We start from the raw sequence: 17,022 nt of genomic DNA on the forward strand, positions 1-17,022 counted from the left end.
AGACAGAGATCATGCCTAAAACAACTGCAAATTAACTCCCTCTTGTAAAATACTTCCTTGCATCTGAAGCCATTGATGCAATCTGGACCTTTCAGTGTCTAAAGCTTTAAGTAATGCAACGCCACATTTTCAGTTTTTAAAAAAATGTTAGTCATGATTTTAAAGGATAACAAAAGAGATCAGAGCTACCCGCCATTTTGCTGTAAGATGGTATACTGTGTGGTTGCTGCTGCATGGTACTACTTCCTGTCAGAAACCAACAATGTTCTCAGCACAGAGGAGCCGTCACAGGTTCCTGTTGATGGCAGGGAAGATGGTTTAAGTTTTAAGATTCAAGTGTAGTCATCTTGAGCCAACTCTGTTGAGGTTTAATTGTCATGAGACAGATGTACAGTGCACATATTCACCATTTGATTCACACCGGATGTGAAACTATGTCAAAATATAATAGCTAACTTTTACCTTGCTTCCTGCCTGCACTCATTGCAAAAAGACACTGAACAAAACCATGTAGAGCTACACTGTAGTTTATTCATTTATACAAATTTGATGCATGTAATTGGCAGCCAGCTACAGAGGAAAGCAGGCCCTAAAGGTAATGAAACATTGAACCATAAAATGTTTCCATTATTCAACCACATAGAAAAGACATACAAAGTAATTGCACAGGTTGATGTACGTTTGACGTACAATCGGTTTCCCTTTTTAACACTGAACTATGGGTAAATGTTTGGAATATAAGGCAGGGGGATAAATAACTTCTGACATAGCCAGAATTGTTGATGGAATGTGGGTTTCAATAAAGATTGTAGCAGGATCGTCTCCTCTAATCTTATTTTGAAATGTTCATAATATCAAACATTTGACTCCTACAGTTGCAACAAATGCAATCAACTACAGTACAAGAAAGAAATAGTTTTGGAATGCATAACTATGGTAATCATAAGGCATATTTGGCAGTTTTTTGTAGTGTCTGCAGTGAACTTCCTCTCAGACGGACGTTCCTTCCTTCAGCTCCACGTATTCTCCCTTGAGAAACACAAATATAGTGTCAAAATTGATGAGCATACTGAAACAATGAGCTTAGAGGCGTGCATGTGTAGTCTTGCTGCCTTGCTTGTCTCACCTTGCCCTCCAGGTGCTCCTGTAGTGTTCTCACTGTGTCTCTCTCTTTGGTCAGCTGCTCCTGAGTGGCTTTGAGAAGCTGCTGGAGCTTGGTGGCTGCCTGGCCCAAGTCTTTGGACAGCTTCCTCTCCTTCTCCAGGCGCTCCTGTTCCAACAGTGGTAGCAAACGTTACTCCAAGCCACCAAACAAAAAGTGGCCTCAATATGGAGATCTAAAGTGTTAAATATTAAATAAATAAGACATGGGATAAATACAAACTACATCCTGTAACCATAAAATTGTGAAATAATTCAGTGAAGATTTCACCAATGACCCGGATGATGAAATATGAGCCCAATTGGCGTGATGGTGTCACTATAATTAAGGCCCAAAAATGCAATTTTGGAAAGGCCATGCCCCTCACACTGAAAGTCCGACTGACTATAAATTCGACAGACAGTTCCAGTTCCATGTGCTCTACAAAAAAGTCTCAAGAGGCTTTTAAGTCTGCCTGATTCTATATTTCGCCATTTTGAATTTGTACCAAATTGTCTGAGGATCATTATTGGACAAAGCTAATCAAAAGACCGTATATATGTATAGACCTTACTCAACAACCGTCGTGCCAGTCATCTAAAACTTGCAGGATCTGTCCACATAAGTACCTGAAATATACCATGAGAGTTTATTTTTAAATAGTCCACTAGAGGGGCGCTACAATTTTGAAAAATGTGTGTGGCATGACACAAATGAGACTATGAATCCGAAATTGTTTGTCTAATCATTTCAAAGTTTTCAGGATATATTTCATAACAATGGCAAATCACTGTTTGTTTTAAATTATTTTAGTATTTTGACATCGCTCAATAGGGGGCACCACCAGTTCCAAACATGTGCACTGGCCTGGCACAAAATTCGCCCGTAAATCAACACAACTTGGTTCAAACATTGCTTAACTCGTGGATAAATTAAATTGAGCTGTTAGAACATGCCCCCAAAAATGTTTTTCCAATCAGCCAATCAGGGGGGACAACATTACCGCAGAAGAACGTGGCCCGGCAAAGATTTGATCGTAAATGAATGAATGTCAGCCCGACTGTCATTAAACCGGTCAGTTATTTGTGATGCTCGTCTTGATACTTCTCGTCTTTCAAGTTTCGTTATAACCAATTTTCATCAAAAGTCCAAGTTTACAAAGTCTGTAATCTGTTAATCGAGGCAAACAGGGCAGAGCCAGTTAACTAGAGCTGCTCTTTCATCCAGACCTAAGCCACAGCCAAGTCGGAGTAGCACTCTTTAACTTTTTAAAAACTGTTTAATTGCTTGTATTGTGTATTCTGGTTTTAGGGTGACTTTAGTAACATCTGTCCGGGGACTGCAGATGAAAAGTAGCCTCTTGGCTAATTCTGGCACATTTACAGCAATGTTCATTAATGTGCACTGTCCCTGTTCAAACAAACCAATAAACTAAACTAAACTAAACTAAATATGACTGTCATTGAAAACAAATGGTGCAAGGTAAAAACAGACTTTGAGAAAGGACATTAAAAAATAAATAACTAAATAAAATTTGATTAAATTCATTCAAGCTGCAATTACCTCTGCTACTCTCAAAAATACACAAAATAAGAATAATTAGCTTTTTACCACTTTTTTAATATTGAACACTTGGGTCTCCATAAAATAAATGATTAGAGTGGTGACCTTCTGTTGGAGAGACAAAAAGCTCTATTCATAAGAGATATCAGATATCTAAGTTTCATTTGGAGCCGCACCACCTGTCACTCTGAGATACGCTGCAGATTGCCAAATTCATATATAATCAGGACTGTATCATTAATCACAGTTAAATGTTTGGATTCTGGGTGTCATTTGTAACCGCACCTTGAGCTGAGCAACATCTTCTGTGTCGGCTTGTGGTGACTCTGCAGAAACTTTCACAAGATCCAACTGAGCCTGAAGTTCTGTTATAGTCTTCTGGGCCTAGAAGTTGACAACACACACACATACTGACGTCATCCACTGAGAGTTTATTAGTCACCCTCTGGAATGACAATGCGAAAAAGCAAACACAGTGTGCATCAACAATGGCTGCTACCTGCTCAAACTCCTCTGAAAGCTGCTGTCTCTGAGCCACCTCCCCGTGCAGCTTCTCAGTTGTCTGACTCAACTCGTTCTGAAACTGATGGAAGACAAAAAAAGGCGTGCACACACAGTGAATACACATGCAGACAAATGGCTGATGCATACGTGTGTATGCAAAGATTATTGTGCCAAAGCAGCAACAGTACACACACGCACACACAAACACCCACACAAAAAAAGCTGCTCGACCTGTGTGCCAAGTTAGTTGCCTCTCAGACTATTTCAGGTGAAAGGCTAAAATCAGATTAACTTTCTGCTGATATTAAGAATCTACGAACAAATATGTAAAAACAAAGGAGAAGTGAGCATGCTGAAAAGGGCAAGAAAAAGCAGTGGTTAGAGTTGTGTCCACTCAGTCAGTGCAAACAGTGGTTAGCATAAACAGCGGCTGTGTCAGAGGAATACTGGACAGACTGGAAATACGGCTCTTTTTGTTTAAGTCAGGTGTTACTCAGTATCCGTGTGCCAAGGCCACATCCTTGTTTCAGGGCATGGGTTTGGCATGTGCTGAGTCAAATCCAAAAGAACATGTCTTAATACATAAAGTATAAGAAAATCAATCACAAGTTTAATTATGGTGATTTTCTACTAAATTGAACAAGGCTCACTTGAGAAGTAAACAAAAAGCAGGTAACAAAGGAGATTTTAGGAAAACGTGTCCTTGTCATTGTCCAGTACCCTCTGACAGGAAGTGAAGGGTGCCCTGTAACATTTGCACCCTGACCTGACTGGGTTGAGCCTCAGCTGGGCCGTTCTGTTCTCGCTGAGCCCGCATCGTGATCTCGCCCAGCTGCTCTCTGACCTGAAACAGGAAGCCGCACTGGTTACATAACCTGCGTTGCATGAATCCCCCGTGAGCTGCATGGCACCTCACCTTGTTGGTTGTGCGAGTTTAAGAGGGACTTCCACAAATTCCTTGTCATGTGCTGTCTCATAATTAACATGTCTCCCCCCCACCACCACCTCTGGCATATAGCTGTGTAAATATTGACGTATGGAGAAAAGGAAAAAGCAGGTTAAGTCAGTGGGTCACCTGTGCAAGCTCCTCCTTGTGTGCCTGGGCCTCCTTCTGGGCCAAATCCAGCTGGCTCTGACACTCTGACAGCTGCAGCTTCAGCTGAATACAGAGCACAGCACAGAGATGAACAGATGTCAGACAGGTTTACTTTGAAATCCAGCACAAGAGATTGAGATCTTTAAATGTGTTTCTCATAGGAAAAGCCTCCTACACAAGTATGGATTGATAATTCTTTACATTGAGAGCTATTTCTATAATATTTCATCAATGAAACAAAACTTTTTAAATCGTATTATTCAATCCATAATAGGGCTGGGCAACAGAGTTCTGACTGGGCCCAAAAAAATCAGGCCTGACCCACATGAGCCGGCAGTTTCTGTCAAAGCCCGACCTACAGCAGCAGTTTTGGCCTACTTAACAACCCAAATCTATACTGTCAAAAATATATATTTAATTTTATTTACTATATTTCTTTTAATATTAAAACGTATTACAAGCTAAGGGCTGATGTGTTTCCTCAAACCACTTCTTCTTTTCTACCTTCTGTTATTTCAAGAGTCTGATGTCTCATACACGACAGGTTCCCCCCCAGAGCGTCTAGTGTGCACAGTGGCCCATAGCAATGCGGTGCTCAGATGATGATCACCGCTCTTCACTGCATGTTACGCACATCTCTCACACTGCTAGGGAGGCAGAAGAGTTGCAGAACTGCCAACCATGTTACCTCCCAGACCTCCCTTTCTCTCTGTCTCTTGCTTTCCGTCCCTCTCTCTTGCGTGCATTCCGTCTCTCTCCATTACTCTGTTGTTCCATCACTTTCCCTCTCACAGTCACAGTCCCCATCTTTCTCTCTCTTTCCCTCTTGATCAATCCACTATAATATCTGCCATTTATGCACAAGAACTGCCTGTTTAATATTAATAATAACTATTAAAACAAACAAACAAACACTGGTAAACTGACGAGAACCCAACCTGATTCAAGCCCAAGGGAGTACTGAGAAATAACAGCCCGGCCCAGCCCAAACTTGGTGGGTTGGTTTGGACCAACACTGATGATGAACATTGAAGGGACTATTGGTGCTTACACAAAATATTTACACAATGACATCTGTGATAAATACTCATCAGTAATGTGGATATAATGACTGAGGGGGAAAATGCAAATAATAGAACAGCTAGAACAGTCTGGTAGGTTGAGAAAGCTACGTAACCTTATTGTAACGCTGCCTTGAAAATTAGGAAAAGACAACATTCTCAATGATACATTATGCGAAACCCAAGACGGTATCTAGTCCCAGCCCTAAAGAAAACTGAATGTCTGAATATGGACATTTATCAAAAGTTCAAAAAGGAGTTAAATCTAACCACCAAATTTTTTCCGATTTTAGAAGAATGTAATATGCAAGTCCACCTTCTTAAGAGGGGAATTTATCAGTGGTGTCAGTTCCAGTGAGGCTGCAGTGATCCGCAGACTGAACATGCTCATGTACCTGCTCCATTTCCTCTGAGATCCCCTGGTTATCTGACTGTTTCTCCAGCTGGGCTTCCACAAGCATCATCTGCTCCTTCAACTACAGCAAGAACCAAAATAAAGCCGTTTACTTAGTTAGCAGTACATGTCTTACCTGCTAACTTAAAATCAAAGTGCAATTTAAACTGAGTGTGGAAAAATCCTCACCTGTTCTACACTTTGGGTTTCTGCCTCCAGTTGGCTGACTTTCTCCAGAGCCTGGAAATGTGTGAGAAGGACTGTTGTGAGGTTTTGAAAAACATGAGGAAGGGGGACCCACATATGGTGAAAAGATGTCCAAGTCATAGTGATTTTAAGGAGGTCTCATAACTTACCACCCTAAGCTGTTCCTCTGAGTTAGCCATCTTGGACTTCCACACCAGCTCTTCTTCCTCCACACTCTTCTGCAGATGTTTCAGCATTCCTTCCTAAAAGGAGAAGGGGAATGGGTTTAGCTGAACTGCATAAATTTAGGGTGCTTTCACACCTGCCCTGTCTAGTTCAGTTAATTTTGATCTCAAGTTGTTTGCCTCCCAAAGTGCAGTTCATTTGGGCAGGTGTGAACACAGCAATCACACCTAAACAACCAGACTGACAATTCTGACCAGTCAAGAGCAGCTTTCTCCTCAAGGAATTTTATCTGGTCTGCTTGTAAATGCTGCTGTGAGAACACGGACCAACTCTAGGCAATTATACAACTTCGGACCAAAGCAAGCTTTAGGCCTGAAAGCATCCTTACTCGATATTCACACAACTCAGTTTCCCAGTCACTTACTGTTTCAGCCAGGACTGTCCTGTACTGTTCACATTCAGCCTGCAGTGAGCCATGGCTCTCCTCGGCCTCCTTCAGTTTCTCAAGCAACTCCTGAAACAGAGAAAGCACATTCACATCTTCTGCCGTGCTAATTTAAATCAGTATATTTTTATCTGTATAAAACTGTGGCTTACAGGCGACGCTGTGCTTGACTGAGACTCCTGGCTCTGCTGGCTGAGAGACTCCTGCGCTTTCTGTGTAAATACTTGTAACCAGTTGGCCTAAGCAATGAGAAAAAGGCAGACGTAAATAATTCATGTGAATATTATTTTACAGAATATCAACCAAAATAAGAGATCACTCAGCAACTCCTTTTATGATATCCCCTTTTCCTACCTGCTCTGTCTCTAAGGGTATCTGTGGGAAGAGTGTCTGGAGAGTTTCTTTGGCTTCAGTTTGAAAAGCTGTCAGCTCTGCTGTAACATTCTGCTAAAAACAATGGATGACATAATCAGGAGGGTGATTCAGAGGAAATCAGTCTCAATTGAAATTGGCTAATGTGTAAAGAGAGCCTTACTGCATCAGTGGTAGTCTTTACTCTCACTTCTCTCAGCTCCTCTTGTAGTGATGTGATGAGAACATCCTTCTCAGTCAGGCTAGCCAAAGAACCAAAACAGTCAAACCTGAGATCTATAACAGACCTAACAATATGTGGGGCTGATTTTTTTTTCCATATGCCAAGACTCATTTACCTGTTCTGTAGTAGTTCCAGCTCTGTGGAGCTGTCTGTCTGCTGTAAGAAAGCAGACATGCAAACAAGTCTAAGATCATTTTTTTGTTCTGCAGGGAGGCTGTAAAAGTAGAATCATGCAACACATCAACAGGTACACTTACGGGTGTGTTTTGAAGTTGCACCATCTCTTCTTTGAGGTTTTTAAGTTCATCCTGAAGTGATGCAATAAGGCCAACATCCTCACTAAGAATGGGCACACAATTTGGACAAACTATTAGTAAACCGAAAGCAAACATAGGTGTGGGGAGTTGATTAGATTTGAGTTAAACACATGGACAGTAGAAGGCACCATACCTTTTATTTCTTTGTTCTAGCTCAACAATAGTGTCCTCCTGTTAAAACAGCAGATTATATGTGATTAGCAGTGCCACTGTACACATTGGTATGAATTAAAAAAAAAAAAAAAAAAAAGATGTATCTCCTTCAAAATCAAGAAGTGATACTATTTGGTAATAGATGTAACAACAGATGTTTGCGACACTTACAGCAGCTTCCTGCTTCATCTGCAGTTGCTTCAGTTCCTCGTGAAGCGTGTTCAACTGGTTGTCTCTCTCCTGAAGGCTGCAGGGGGCAGTGCACTATGATCAATAAATGAAACGGCTCTGGTTCGAATGCTGACACTGAGGAAAGGAGGCTCAAACACTTACCTGAGCTTTAGCTGTTCCACTTCTGCAGCGTTCACCTGCCAAATCACACATAACAGACATCCTTAAGGGGTGACTACGTGTGGTCGACCATCTGGCCATTTCAGAGAAGTCAAACTGACAAAGTGTGTCTTACCTGATTGTTATCCTCCTCCTCCTTTTTGGTCTGACTGGCCTCCAGCAGTGAGTTAATGGTGGCCACCTGCTGCACAAGCTGGTTTTTCTCTGCCTGTGTCTCCTCCAGCTGGGCAGTGAGGGTGTCCACCTGAGCAGAGCGCTCACCGATCTCAGCCTCCAATTTCCCAATACGCACCTGAAACTCTGCACGGACAAAAACATAGCACTCACAACTTATACATCCACTGCTACTGATACAGCCACTGCTACCCTTTTTTTTCCCCCACTATCAAGATGCACATGACCATTAAGACATCCCTCCCTCATTTTCTGACCTGAGAGGGTGCTGCTGTCCTGCTGGGCATTGTCCAAAGTGGCCTGCAGGCTGCTGTTTCTACCCTGTGCTGCTCTGAGCTCCTCACACACCTCCTCCAATCTCCTCTGCAATGCCTGCTCGCTCTCCCCATGGCTGGCCTGAGAACAACATATATCAAGATGTGTTTAACAGCAGGGGGCAGCAGAGATTCACAAAACAATTCTACTTTGCAGCAGTGATTCACAGGGCAGTATCCGTGCCTTCCTGTTCAAATATATTGCAACACATTCAAAGAAAAAGAACATAATTTAATATGCACAGATGATCCACCTATGAGATGAGAATATAATCTGGCTTGAGGTTGTATAACAAGGACATAAAAATAGACATTTTATCAGTCAAGCTATTTGTTTGGGAATTTTTAAAGGAAGTGTCTTGCAGGAAGTGCTTTGAACTTGAGGGAATTTTGAGATGACTAGCCTGCCTGAGCTTCTCTGACAGACTCAGTCACAGCAGTCAATTGTTAGTGACAACCAAGTCCAACGACACATTTCACAAAGGGAGCAAAACTTCTCTCATGTGCAAGAAATTAGAGAAGACCTCTCTTGCATCAACTGAGCATGTCTAATGTATACTGACTGACGGCGGAGCCATTGCATAACGTGTTTGAGGACCTTTAACTGTTAGAACGCATGTTTGTAAATGATTAAACTAAGTGAACACTTGACTGTCAGGAAGTGCTGACTCACTTGCTCCACATAAGCCATAATGGTTCAGACCAACACAACAACATTCCGTCAGTGAGTGACTGCGTAGGCTGATATGAGAACAGCAAATTAGCAGATAATGCAAGGCAGGGATATACTTCAAGTCTGACTGTCGTGTGTTGTAAATACCATCAGACTGTTCCTCCTCTTTCAGAGCCTGTTACAGTGGGCTGGAGAGGAGAGGTGCTCGGACATGCACACATTCCAGCTGGTGCTGAGGCGCATTTTGCCTACAGCCCTATTACTGACTGGCTGCATTCCAGCTCAGTCCTGAGCTCTGTGATTACAAGGCAATTAAACTTCCCATAACATTAGAGGGTTTGAGGATAGGTGGAAATGGTCTAGGCTTGCATTTTGAACAGCCTCTGTAACTAATGGGCTGCCCAAACAAGAAACAGCATTTTTTTTTTAAAAAAAAAAAGATGGAATCAATTTGTTTTCATGTGGAAACTTGATCACTTCTAATGTAATGTGTAGCAGAGATGATGTGGTGTTCCCACAGGCCAAGCCAACCTGAAGCATGGCGAGCTGCTTCTCAGCAGCGGACACCTTGGCCTCCAGCCCTTTCCTGATGTGCTCATCAGCGAGGAGACTTTCTGTCTTCTCTCCAAGTTCCTTGGTTAACTTTGCACATTCCTGACGCAGTTTGGCCAGCTCTGCATTTTGTCTGAGGACAGTATGAAGGAGGGACAGAAGGACAGACACAGGGAGAAAGAGTCAAGGACAATGCCTCATAAAAATAGAAGCCAATCTTCAGGCTTGGCAGACCAAACATGCCTTTAAATTTGTACACACTGTATTTAACTGTCACTTTAATTAGTATCAGTATAAAGAGGTAAAGAGGATGTCATTATGGATCATGGCTTCTCATTTACTGTCAGAGGAATACACTCACTTGCTCTCAGCCTGACTAGTGGCTTGATTCAGGGCATCGCGGAGAATGGAGTTCTCCTGCTGCAGGCGGGCCAGCTGGGCATTGGGGCCTTTCTCCAGCTGGTCCTGCAGGCTCACGATCTGCAAAATAAGTTTTTTTAAAATAAACTAGCCATGTTGGACTGTCAAAGCTTGGACAGCTGCTTTAAATCCTTTTCAACACAACAAAATTACAAAAAAAAACCAAGGGAAAAAATGCATTTTCACTCCTCATTAGCAGCCAGATTGCCAGGAGGAAATAAAAAGACAAAATGCAAACTCAAATGTGCATTAACAAACTGTAAAAATTGTTCTGAGGAACTGACCTTTGCATTGAGGCCCTGGGTCTGGGCTATGTGGTCCTGGTAACTGGCCTGCATGCGAGCTTGCAGAGCAATCATTTCTTGCTCTCTCTTACTCAGCTGGGAACTCAGCCTCGTCTCCACACTGGCAACCTTGGACTTCTCAGCAGACAGCTCCTGATACACAGACAGCACGTTCAGATTCATTGCTCATAATTCATATAGTTAAGACATCCACCACAGGACAAATTTAAATATTTACCATACTGTGGCTTTTCCTCTCGTGCCAACATGATGACTCAATTTTTCATTCAACACTTGGTTCAGAACAAGAAAACATTAAAAATAATGCAAAAAATACTTTTCTGTGGAATTTGCTGCGACCCTAAAGATCGACTTGCCACCTTGTGCTGCCACCCACAGACAGAAATAAATAGCGCGTGACATTCTTAGAATTGAAGCAGAGTAAGCTCCAGATGCTGCAGACACCTTGTTAACTTTGCTCTAGTGCCATCTTCAGGATGAAAGATAAAGAGGACTGCAATTTAAATGTCAGTGCGTGTTCATTTTCAACAGAGAATTAACCCTTTAATTTAGGTTTTTTTTTTCTCAGCTGCCACATTTAGACCAATCTGCACTCTTTGCCTCAATAGTAAAAAAAAGATCTAAGAATTCATCCAACAATTTTGTTTTCTTATGTAAAGAGTGTAATGTGTCTCATAGGGCTGCCAGCATGGTTACAGACCAGAGGAGGTGTTGTAGCTGGAGTACGGCTTCATTGACCCGAGAGACACGTGTATGTCTAACCTTGGTGAGTTCTCTGAGACGGTTCTTTGCAGCAGAAGCATCCTCTTGTTCTGCCGCCAGTTGTTTCTCCCTCTCCTCCAGCTGTTTTTTCAGCATGGCCACTGGGTCTCCTTTCTGAGTGGCCTGAAAACACATTAGTTCACATTAAGACAGCAAAAAAAGTGGATCTCCCTACAAGTCTCATACATATTCAGTGAACTATGAAGTCTTTTTTTCTTGCTGACTGCAGCGTCCATTACCATGTGCCAGGTGTCCTGAATGATGCCGACTTTCTCAGACAGGATCTCGATGAGCCTATGAGCTTCTCCCTCACTGAACACCATGCTACTGATGGTGGACACCAGAGCCTTGTAGGGCAGGTACAGAGGGGCGTCAGCAGAATCCACCACAGCTGCTGAAGAGGCAAACACCAAAAATTGCAATGAAAAACAACATGGTGGTATCACATCAGGAATTTAGAGGTTATTTCATGTTTTAAACCAAAAAGCCAACAGTTTCAAAGCTCATTAGGCTGTCACAGTGAGGACTGAATTCCCACACTGCCTCAGGAAAAGGACAAGGTTGAGACTTGTCCTGTGGGTCTGGGGCCTTGGGCAGCTTTGGATGGCAAAATGATGGGGCACTGTGGCACCAGGCGGAGACAAGCCTCAGGCAAGGAAGAACCCATCTCCCCTCCCTATCCATTGTCAGGGCACTGAGAGCCTTTGTCAGTTAACAAAACAGGGCAGTGGTGTTTGGACAGGCTGGCGTGCTCTATGCCCTCCAGAGCTGAGTACCAGACATTACCCACAACTGCCATTGGCACTACTTTCCACGGGTACACAGCTAGAAGTTCATCAGTACTGACAGGGTATTACTGCCTTAGATTGTGAGTGTATGCACGTGCGACTAAACTGTACAGACATGACCCCACTCCACCTCCAAACAAGTTCGAGTGCTATCACCAGTGTTATGGCTAATGCAGTTCCTGCTTAAACAACCATTTCCACTTTAAAGGAGGACGCTAATTTTAACAATGATGGTTCTAGTGTAGCAGAAATATTGATAGACTACAGTGGCTTTGATCCTTGATAGGCAGTGAAGGGTTTGTGGGTAAATGTAGTTTTGAGAGACTTGCAGGAGCACTGATGTGGACGCCACCAAGGTCCAAACTACACGTGGAGCGTAACAGCAGTCCCCAAACAGTGCATCGAAAAAACAATGACTGGTTTAACAGGAAAGAAAAATCTGGCGGCGGGCTTGGCCAAGGCCAAACAACAGGCATCTTTTGGCAGAGGGAGAGTTACCAGACACCTAAAGATAGTGTAGAGCTGTGCTGTGATTTTGGCATAGTGGCCACACTCAAAACTGCAGGTTATGTAATTCAGGGCCTTGATCAAGCACACAAAAGACTGGACTCTTAAGACTGACGAGCTATATGTATTATTCTCTTCCCATGCTGCTATTATCTGTATCAGTTTCTATATTTTTGAAGTGTAATCTTTAATAACCTTTGAAACTACAGAGCTATAACATGAAATATTTGGACATCTCTAAAACATAACTGCTTACCAGGCTCTGCCTTTTTCTTGGAGGCCTTCTTCTTAGGCTCTTGTGCTTTTCCTGCAGCAGGAGGAGCCTGCTGAGATCCCACTGGGGGGACTGCCATCACTGGGACGTCTTTAGTGACAGCTTCCAGCACTGGGGCAGTTTTGGATGGAGCAGGTGAAGATTTGGCTGGGGCCGGCGCAGACTTGGCTGGGGCTGCAGCAGCTTTGGCTGGTGCAGGGGCAGACTTAGTTGGTGCTGGGGCAGACTTAGCTGATGCAGGGGCAGACGCAGCAGGCGGGGCAGTTGCTTTGGTCGGGGCAGACACGGGGGCCTGGGTTGATGGAGGGACTGAGGAGGACTTGACTGGCGCAGAGGCAGCCACAATTGGGGCTGTTTGGGTAGAGGCTGGCTCGACCTTAGCCACCTTCTTCTTCTTTTTCTCTTTAGGTGAGGGTGCAGGTGAGGGCTCACTAAGAGCAGGGGTTGGGTCAGCAGCGGCCTTTGGCTGGGTGTCTGCTGGTGCTGGGGCCGCAGTTGGCTTAACCTCTACAGCAGGGACAGGTTCAGGGGCAGGGGCGAGAGCAGCAGCCACGACTGGGGCAGCAGCAGACTCGATGACTGTGTCAACTTCAACTTCCTCTTGAATTTTTTCAGGCTCTGGGATCTTTCCATTAGGCTTTTCTTCTTTCTTCTTTCCACGACCCTTCTTTTCAGATACCTTTTCTTTCTTCTTTTTCTCAGAGCGAGTAGATTGAATTTTACCCAACTCTTTGCGTTGTTTAGCCAGGGCTTCTTCATAAGAGGTCTCCTTCATGGAGAAGGTGGAGACAAGAGCAATCCCTAGAGCAGAGATCACCATGAATCCACCAAACACCATTATCCCAAGGGTCTGGGGGTCATAGATATCCATTGTTCAATTTCAGTGGACCTAAAACGAGAGTGGCAGACTTGTCAATACAGTTAACAACTAAAAAGATTATCTAAAGGAAACAGCTGGCTGTGGACAAGCAAAAACTAGGAATTTTCAACAAGGGGAGAAAGAAGTTTATATACTAATTCCCCACGTAGTATCATCAACAGTATTTCTCTGTGCCTAGGTAAAAATGAAAGTGAACTGGCAGCAGCTGACTTAACTAAGCAGTTTATGATATAATTGTGATTAATGCTGCCTGGAGGACGAGCAAAGCTATTCCTTCCAAATGCCTCAAGGTGTCACTGTTATCCCCATAAACTTTTGCCTTGAGGCTGGCTACATAATACAGACTGGTTAACTGTGTGACAAAAAACAGCTGCTCAAAACCCACTTGCCATATTGCCTGCAAACTTGGATAAAACATATGTATTCATGCAGCTGAAATTCACCCTCACAGTGAAGTCTCATATGCTTCATTTTGAGGCCAAGCACTGAGCTTTTTGAGTACAAACACTGAAACAAATTAAGTAAATACAATTAAATATCAGCATCAGGCTGCCTCACTTAAAAGATTTAATTTTTTGTACACTCGTATGATCATTTTGGATGATTACACTGTTGTTGCAAGAGACACAAGATTAAATAAAATCGAGTAGTCCTATATGAAAATGCATTTTTATTCATCAGCAGGAAGACCCATTATTATGGCTGCATTATACACCCGATAAATGCACTAAAAATATATTTCAGACCCCAAATCACACACTTGAGTGTATGAGGGAAGCATTATAGCTGGTATAAATTTTGTTTTATTTGCATACACAAACATCATCATATCTGCTGTGTCTGTTAATGTTCCTACTATAATTCATGTTCAGCCATCAACAGAGTTAGGGAAAGGTTACTAGATCCTGTGTCGGCTAATTACCAGATAAACTACTGCACAAAAATGACTCTTGTCATCTTTTTCTATATTTGATCAATGCTGCTAAAATGATCAGAGCTATTATGGAATTCAGTGCATGTATGAAAGGGGCTTAGCACAAATCAACTACTTACTTTAAAACAACCTAAGTATGAATTTAAGGCAGGGAGCAAACCCCAATCCATACAGCCTAAAAGGGTTTCAGACAAAAAGAACACAGTACCAGCAACTGCAAAAAAAAAAAAAAAAAAAATATATATCCAGCAGTTGGCTGGTAGTTTGTGTTAATTTCCTGCCCTGTAGAAAAAAAAGAAGGCATCCCTTAAAGGGACTTTCAACTATCCCTTTAAGGCGCTTCTCACAAACGTTTAGCCTGCAGGGGAGGAAAGTTGGCTGAGTGTGGACAGCAGCTTAGGGACACTAAAACCCCCTCTTTGATTTATTTATTCTTGCAGTGCTGTCAGTTATATCACAGTTTACATTATAAATAGCAATATCACCCTGTCAGAAAATATATAAAAGTTGGGCTTTACTATTTTAAAACAAACCACCATTGCGACACGGTAGAAGAAAACTGCTGAGCCACTTCAGTATAATCAAAACTGAGTCCAGAGTCCCTGTTCATTGCAGGGTCTAATAGTCAGAGGCAAAGGGGAAGAGTTTGTACTGCCTCCTTATCTGTGATGTCACACGTCAATGCATCTACTTTCAGAATTCACTGAGAGAGGACTTAAAAAAAAAAACTTACTCTGGGTGACTTTCTGGAGATGAAAGAGCATCTCAAGGTCCATTGGAGATAGGACTATAAGATGAATCTTGCTATGCTGTAACCACTACCATACGGCCTTTAACTTTAACACATGTGCCTTTCATGGACAATGGGATACCTACAGGGATTGTATTAGTACATGGAGCAGTCTTCAGCTAAAATAAAAAATATTACTTTTAATAAGCCATGGAGGTAAAATGTGCAAATGCATAGATTTTCTCTCCTTTAAAATACACTATTTGTCTTTCATTGCCTTTAGTTTCAGACATATTATGTAAGTCTGAGAAATATTCGTGCAAACTTTACACAAACGTACTCAATTTAAGTCCAAATGTTACTTTAATACAAACCCATCGACTTCCAAGAACTTCTGAAATAGTTTAGTATCAGACCAATACTACAATTACATCACTGAGACCCCAACTAAAAAGGCCTCGGATATGTGAGAGACACAGAGACACCCTACACTGTTACCCGTTCAAACATACATTAAAACAGACAAACAGTGTGTAGCTTAATCCTGTCATTATTTAAATGTAAAATGCTTTCAATCATTACTTGCAAGCTAGCCCTGCAGCTAACACTATGAATCAATGAACTTAGCTATCCTCCTGCACATTATAGTATTAAGTGTTGGTTAACGTTACAAAACAGTGTTGCAGGAGCCGCAATAAAGCTGTAAGCTAAACAGCTGTTGAGGAGGAAAAACTCCAAATGATTTCAGACAACTTTAACCGGCTGTCTTTCTGTGTGACTAGTTAGCTCAAGAGTTAGCAGTACTTAGCTTCCCAGCCTAGCTAACGCTGGCTCAATGAATAAAAAAATTCCAAGACTCCCACACTTACCTCGCTGGTGATGTAACTTAGCTTCGTCTGCTTGCTTCAAAGGGAACGGAGAGAGGACAAAAAGCTTTGACTGTTAGACGAAGTGACTTCCGTGCAAAGCTACCTATTTGCCCAGCTATCTAGCTAACTAGCTTTTTTCCCAGTGCTCTCCCCCTCGCTCCGCTGGAGAATCCGTGGTCTGCTGTGAAGTCGTGGCACTTCGAGCTGGCTAGACGCGCTGGCCCCGTGCCCCAGATAGCTGCCATAAATCCCGGAGGCTTCTGATTGGCTGCGACGCACTCAAGCCGGAAATGAGCACTCTGGGACTTGTAGTCTTTTACGTAGACGGCAAAGCTCGCATAGTCGGGCAGTTTTCAGTCAAACAAAAGGTTTGTTTGTCATGGAAAGAATGTTTTCTCAAGAATAGAGCTTAAGGAACGCTTTTCAAGTAGGCGACCGACCTTTTCTTTAGTGTTTTAAGGCATTTTGAGACACGTCAAACTTCATGCCTCAGAGAACACTGTGTTTTTTTCTTTTTTTACTCCATTACGTGTAGGCTGTGTACAGTCAGTGGTGACAGTCATAGTAATAGTAGTCTCGTTTGAATGGGCCTTATTCAAAACTTTCTTACATGCTTATGTAACCTGCTGTAAGCTTTTTCTATTCTAGCTCTTTACTGAAGCTTTATGTTGTGTGAATTAATCAAGATAAAGGCCTCCTGTGCATCATTTTATAGAAAATCTAGCCTGATACATTTGTTATCTTTGGAAAGCTTGGTGTCTTTATTTAATCTAAAATAGAGTTCTGTGGGTTTGAACATAATTTATCTCTGATAAATACACTGTACCTCTGCTGATCTTCTACTTTAC

At 42.5% G+C, this 17,022-nt stretch overlaps 1 protein-coding gene across 7 annotated transcripts; it reads right to left on the reverse strand.

Annotated features, from left to right (window-relative positions):
* Positions 1-511: 511 nt before the first annotated feature.
* On the reverse strand, positions 512-16,359 carry rrbp1a (ribosome binding protein 1a). 7 transcript variants are annotated; one of them, XM_078160976.1, is made up of 27 exons: positions 16,175-16,359; positions 12,744-13,650; positions 11,432-11,586; positions 11,193-11,315; positions 10,410-10,562; positions 10,067-10,185; positions 9,685-9,838; positions 8,424-8,562; positions 8,108-8,292; positions 7,975-8,009; positions 7,813-7,888; positions 7,622-7,659; positions 7,429-7,510; positions 7,287-7,324; positions 7,112-7,190; positions 6,931-7,020; positions 6,729-6,815; positions 6,556-6,645; positions 6,116-6,208; positions 5,949-5,999; positions 5,761-5,841; positions 4,284-4,367; positions 3,975-4,052; positions 3,204-3,287; positions 2,990-3,088; positions 1,127-1,270; positions 512-1,029 (listed from the first exon to the last, which is right to left on the reverse strand). In XM_078160976.1, exons 2-27 carry the CDS (start codon positions 13,630-13,632, stop codon positions 991-993), a joined length of 3,285 nt encoding a protein of 1,094 aa, XP_078017102.1. In that variant the 5' UTR covers positions 13,633-13,650; positions 16,175-16,359; the 3' UTR covers positions 512-990. The 7 variants fall into 7 exon arrangements, with proteins under 7 accessions (XP_078017102.1, XP_033469488.2, XP_033469486.2 ...); XM_033613597.2 differs by having other exon boundaries at positions 6,931-7,023; XM_033613595.2 differs by having other exon boundaries at positions 7,287-7,327.
* Positions 16,360-17,022: the final 663 nt, after the last annotated feature.

This window comes from Epinephelus lanceolatus, chromosome 17, assembly GCF_041903045.1.
Source record: "Epinephelus lanceolatus isolate andai-2023 chromosome 17, ASM4190304v1, whole genome shotgun sequence".
NCBI classification, from domain to species: domain Eukaryota; kingdom Metazoa; phylum Chordata; class Actinopteri; order Perciformes; family Serranidae; genus Epinephelus; species Epinephelus lanceolatus.

Bases quoted from the DNA above. Each gene is read 5' to 3' on its own strand.
- rrbp1a (XM_033613594.2), bottom strand. From the start codon at position 13,632: ATGGATATCTATGACCCCCAGACCCTTGGGATAATGGTGTTTGGTGGA. The intron at 6,816-6,930 runs GTAGGAAAAGGG...CTCATTGCTTAG, and splicing joins TACCCTTAGAGACAGAGCAG to GCCAACTGGTTACAAGTATT. The intron at 1,271-2,989 runs GTGCGGTTACAA...CTGTTGGAACAG, and splicing joins AAGATGTTGCTCAGCTCAAG to GAGCGCCTGGAGAAGGAGAG.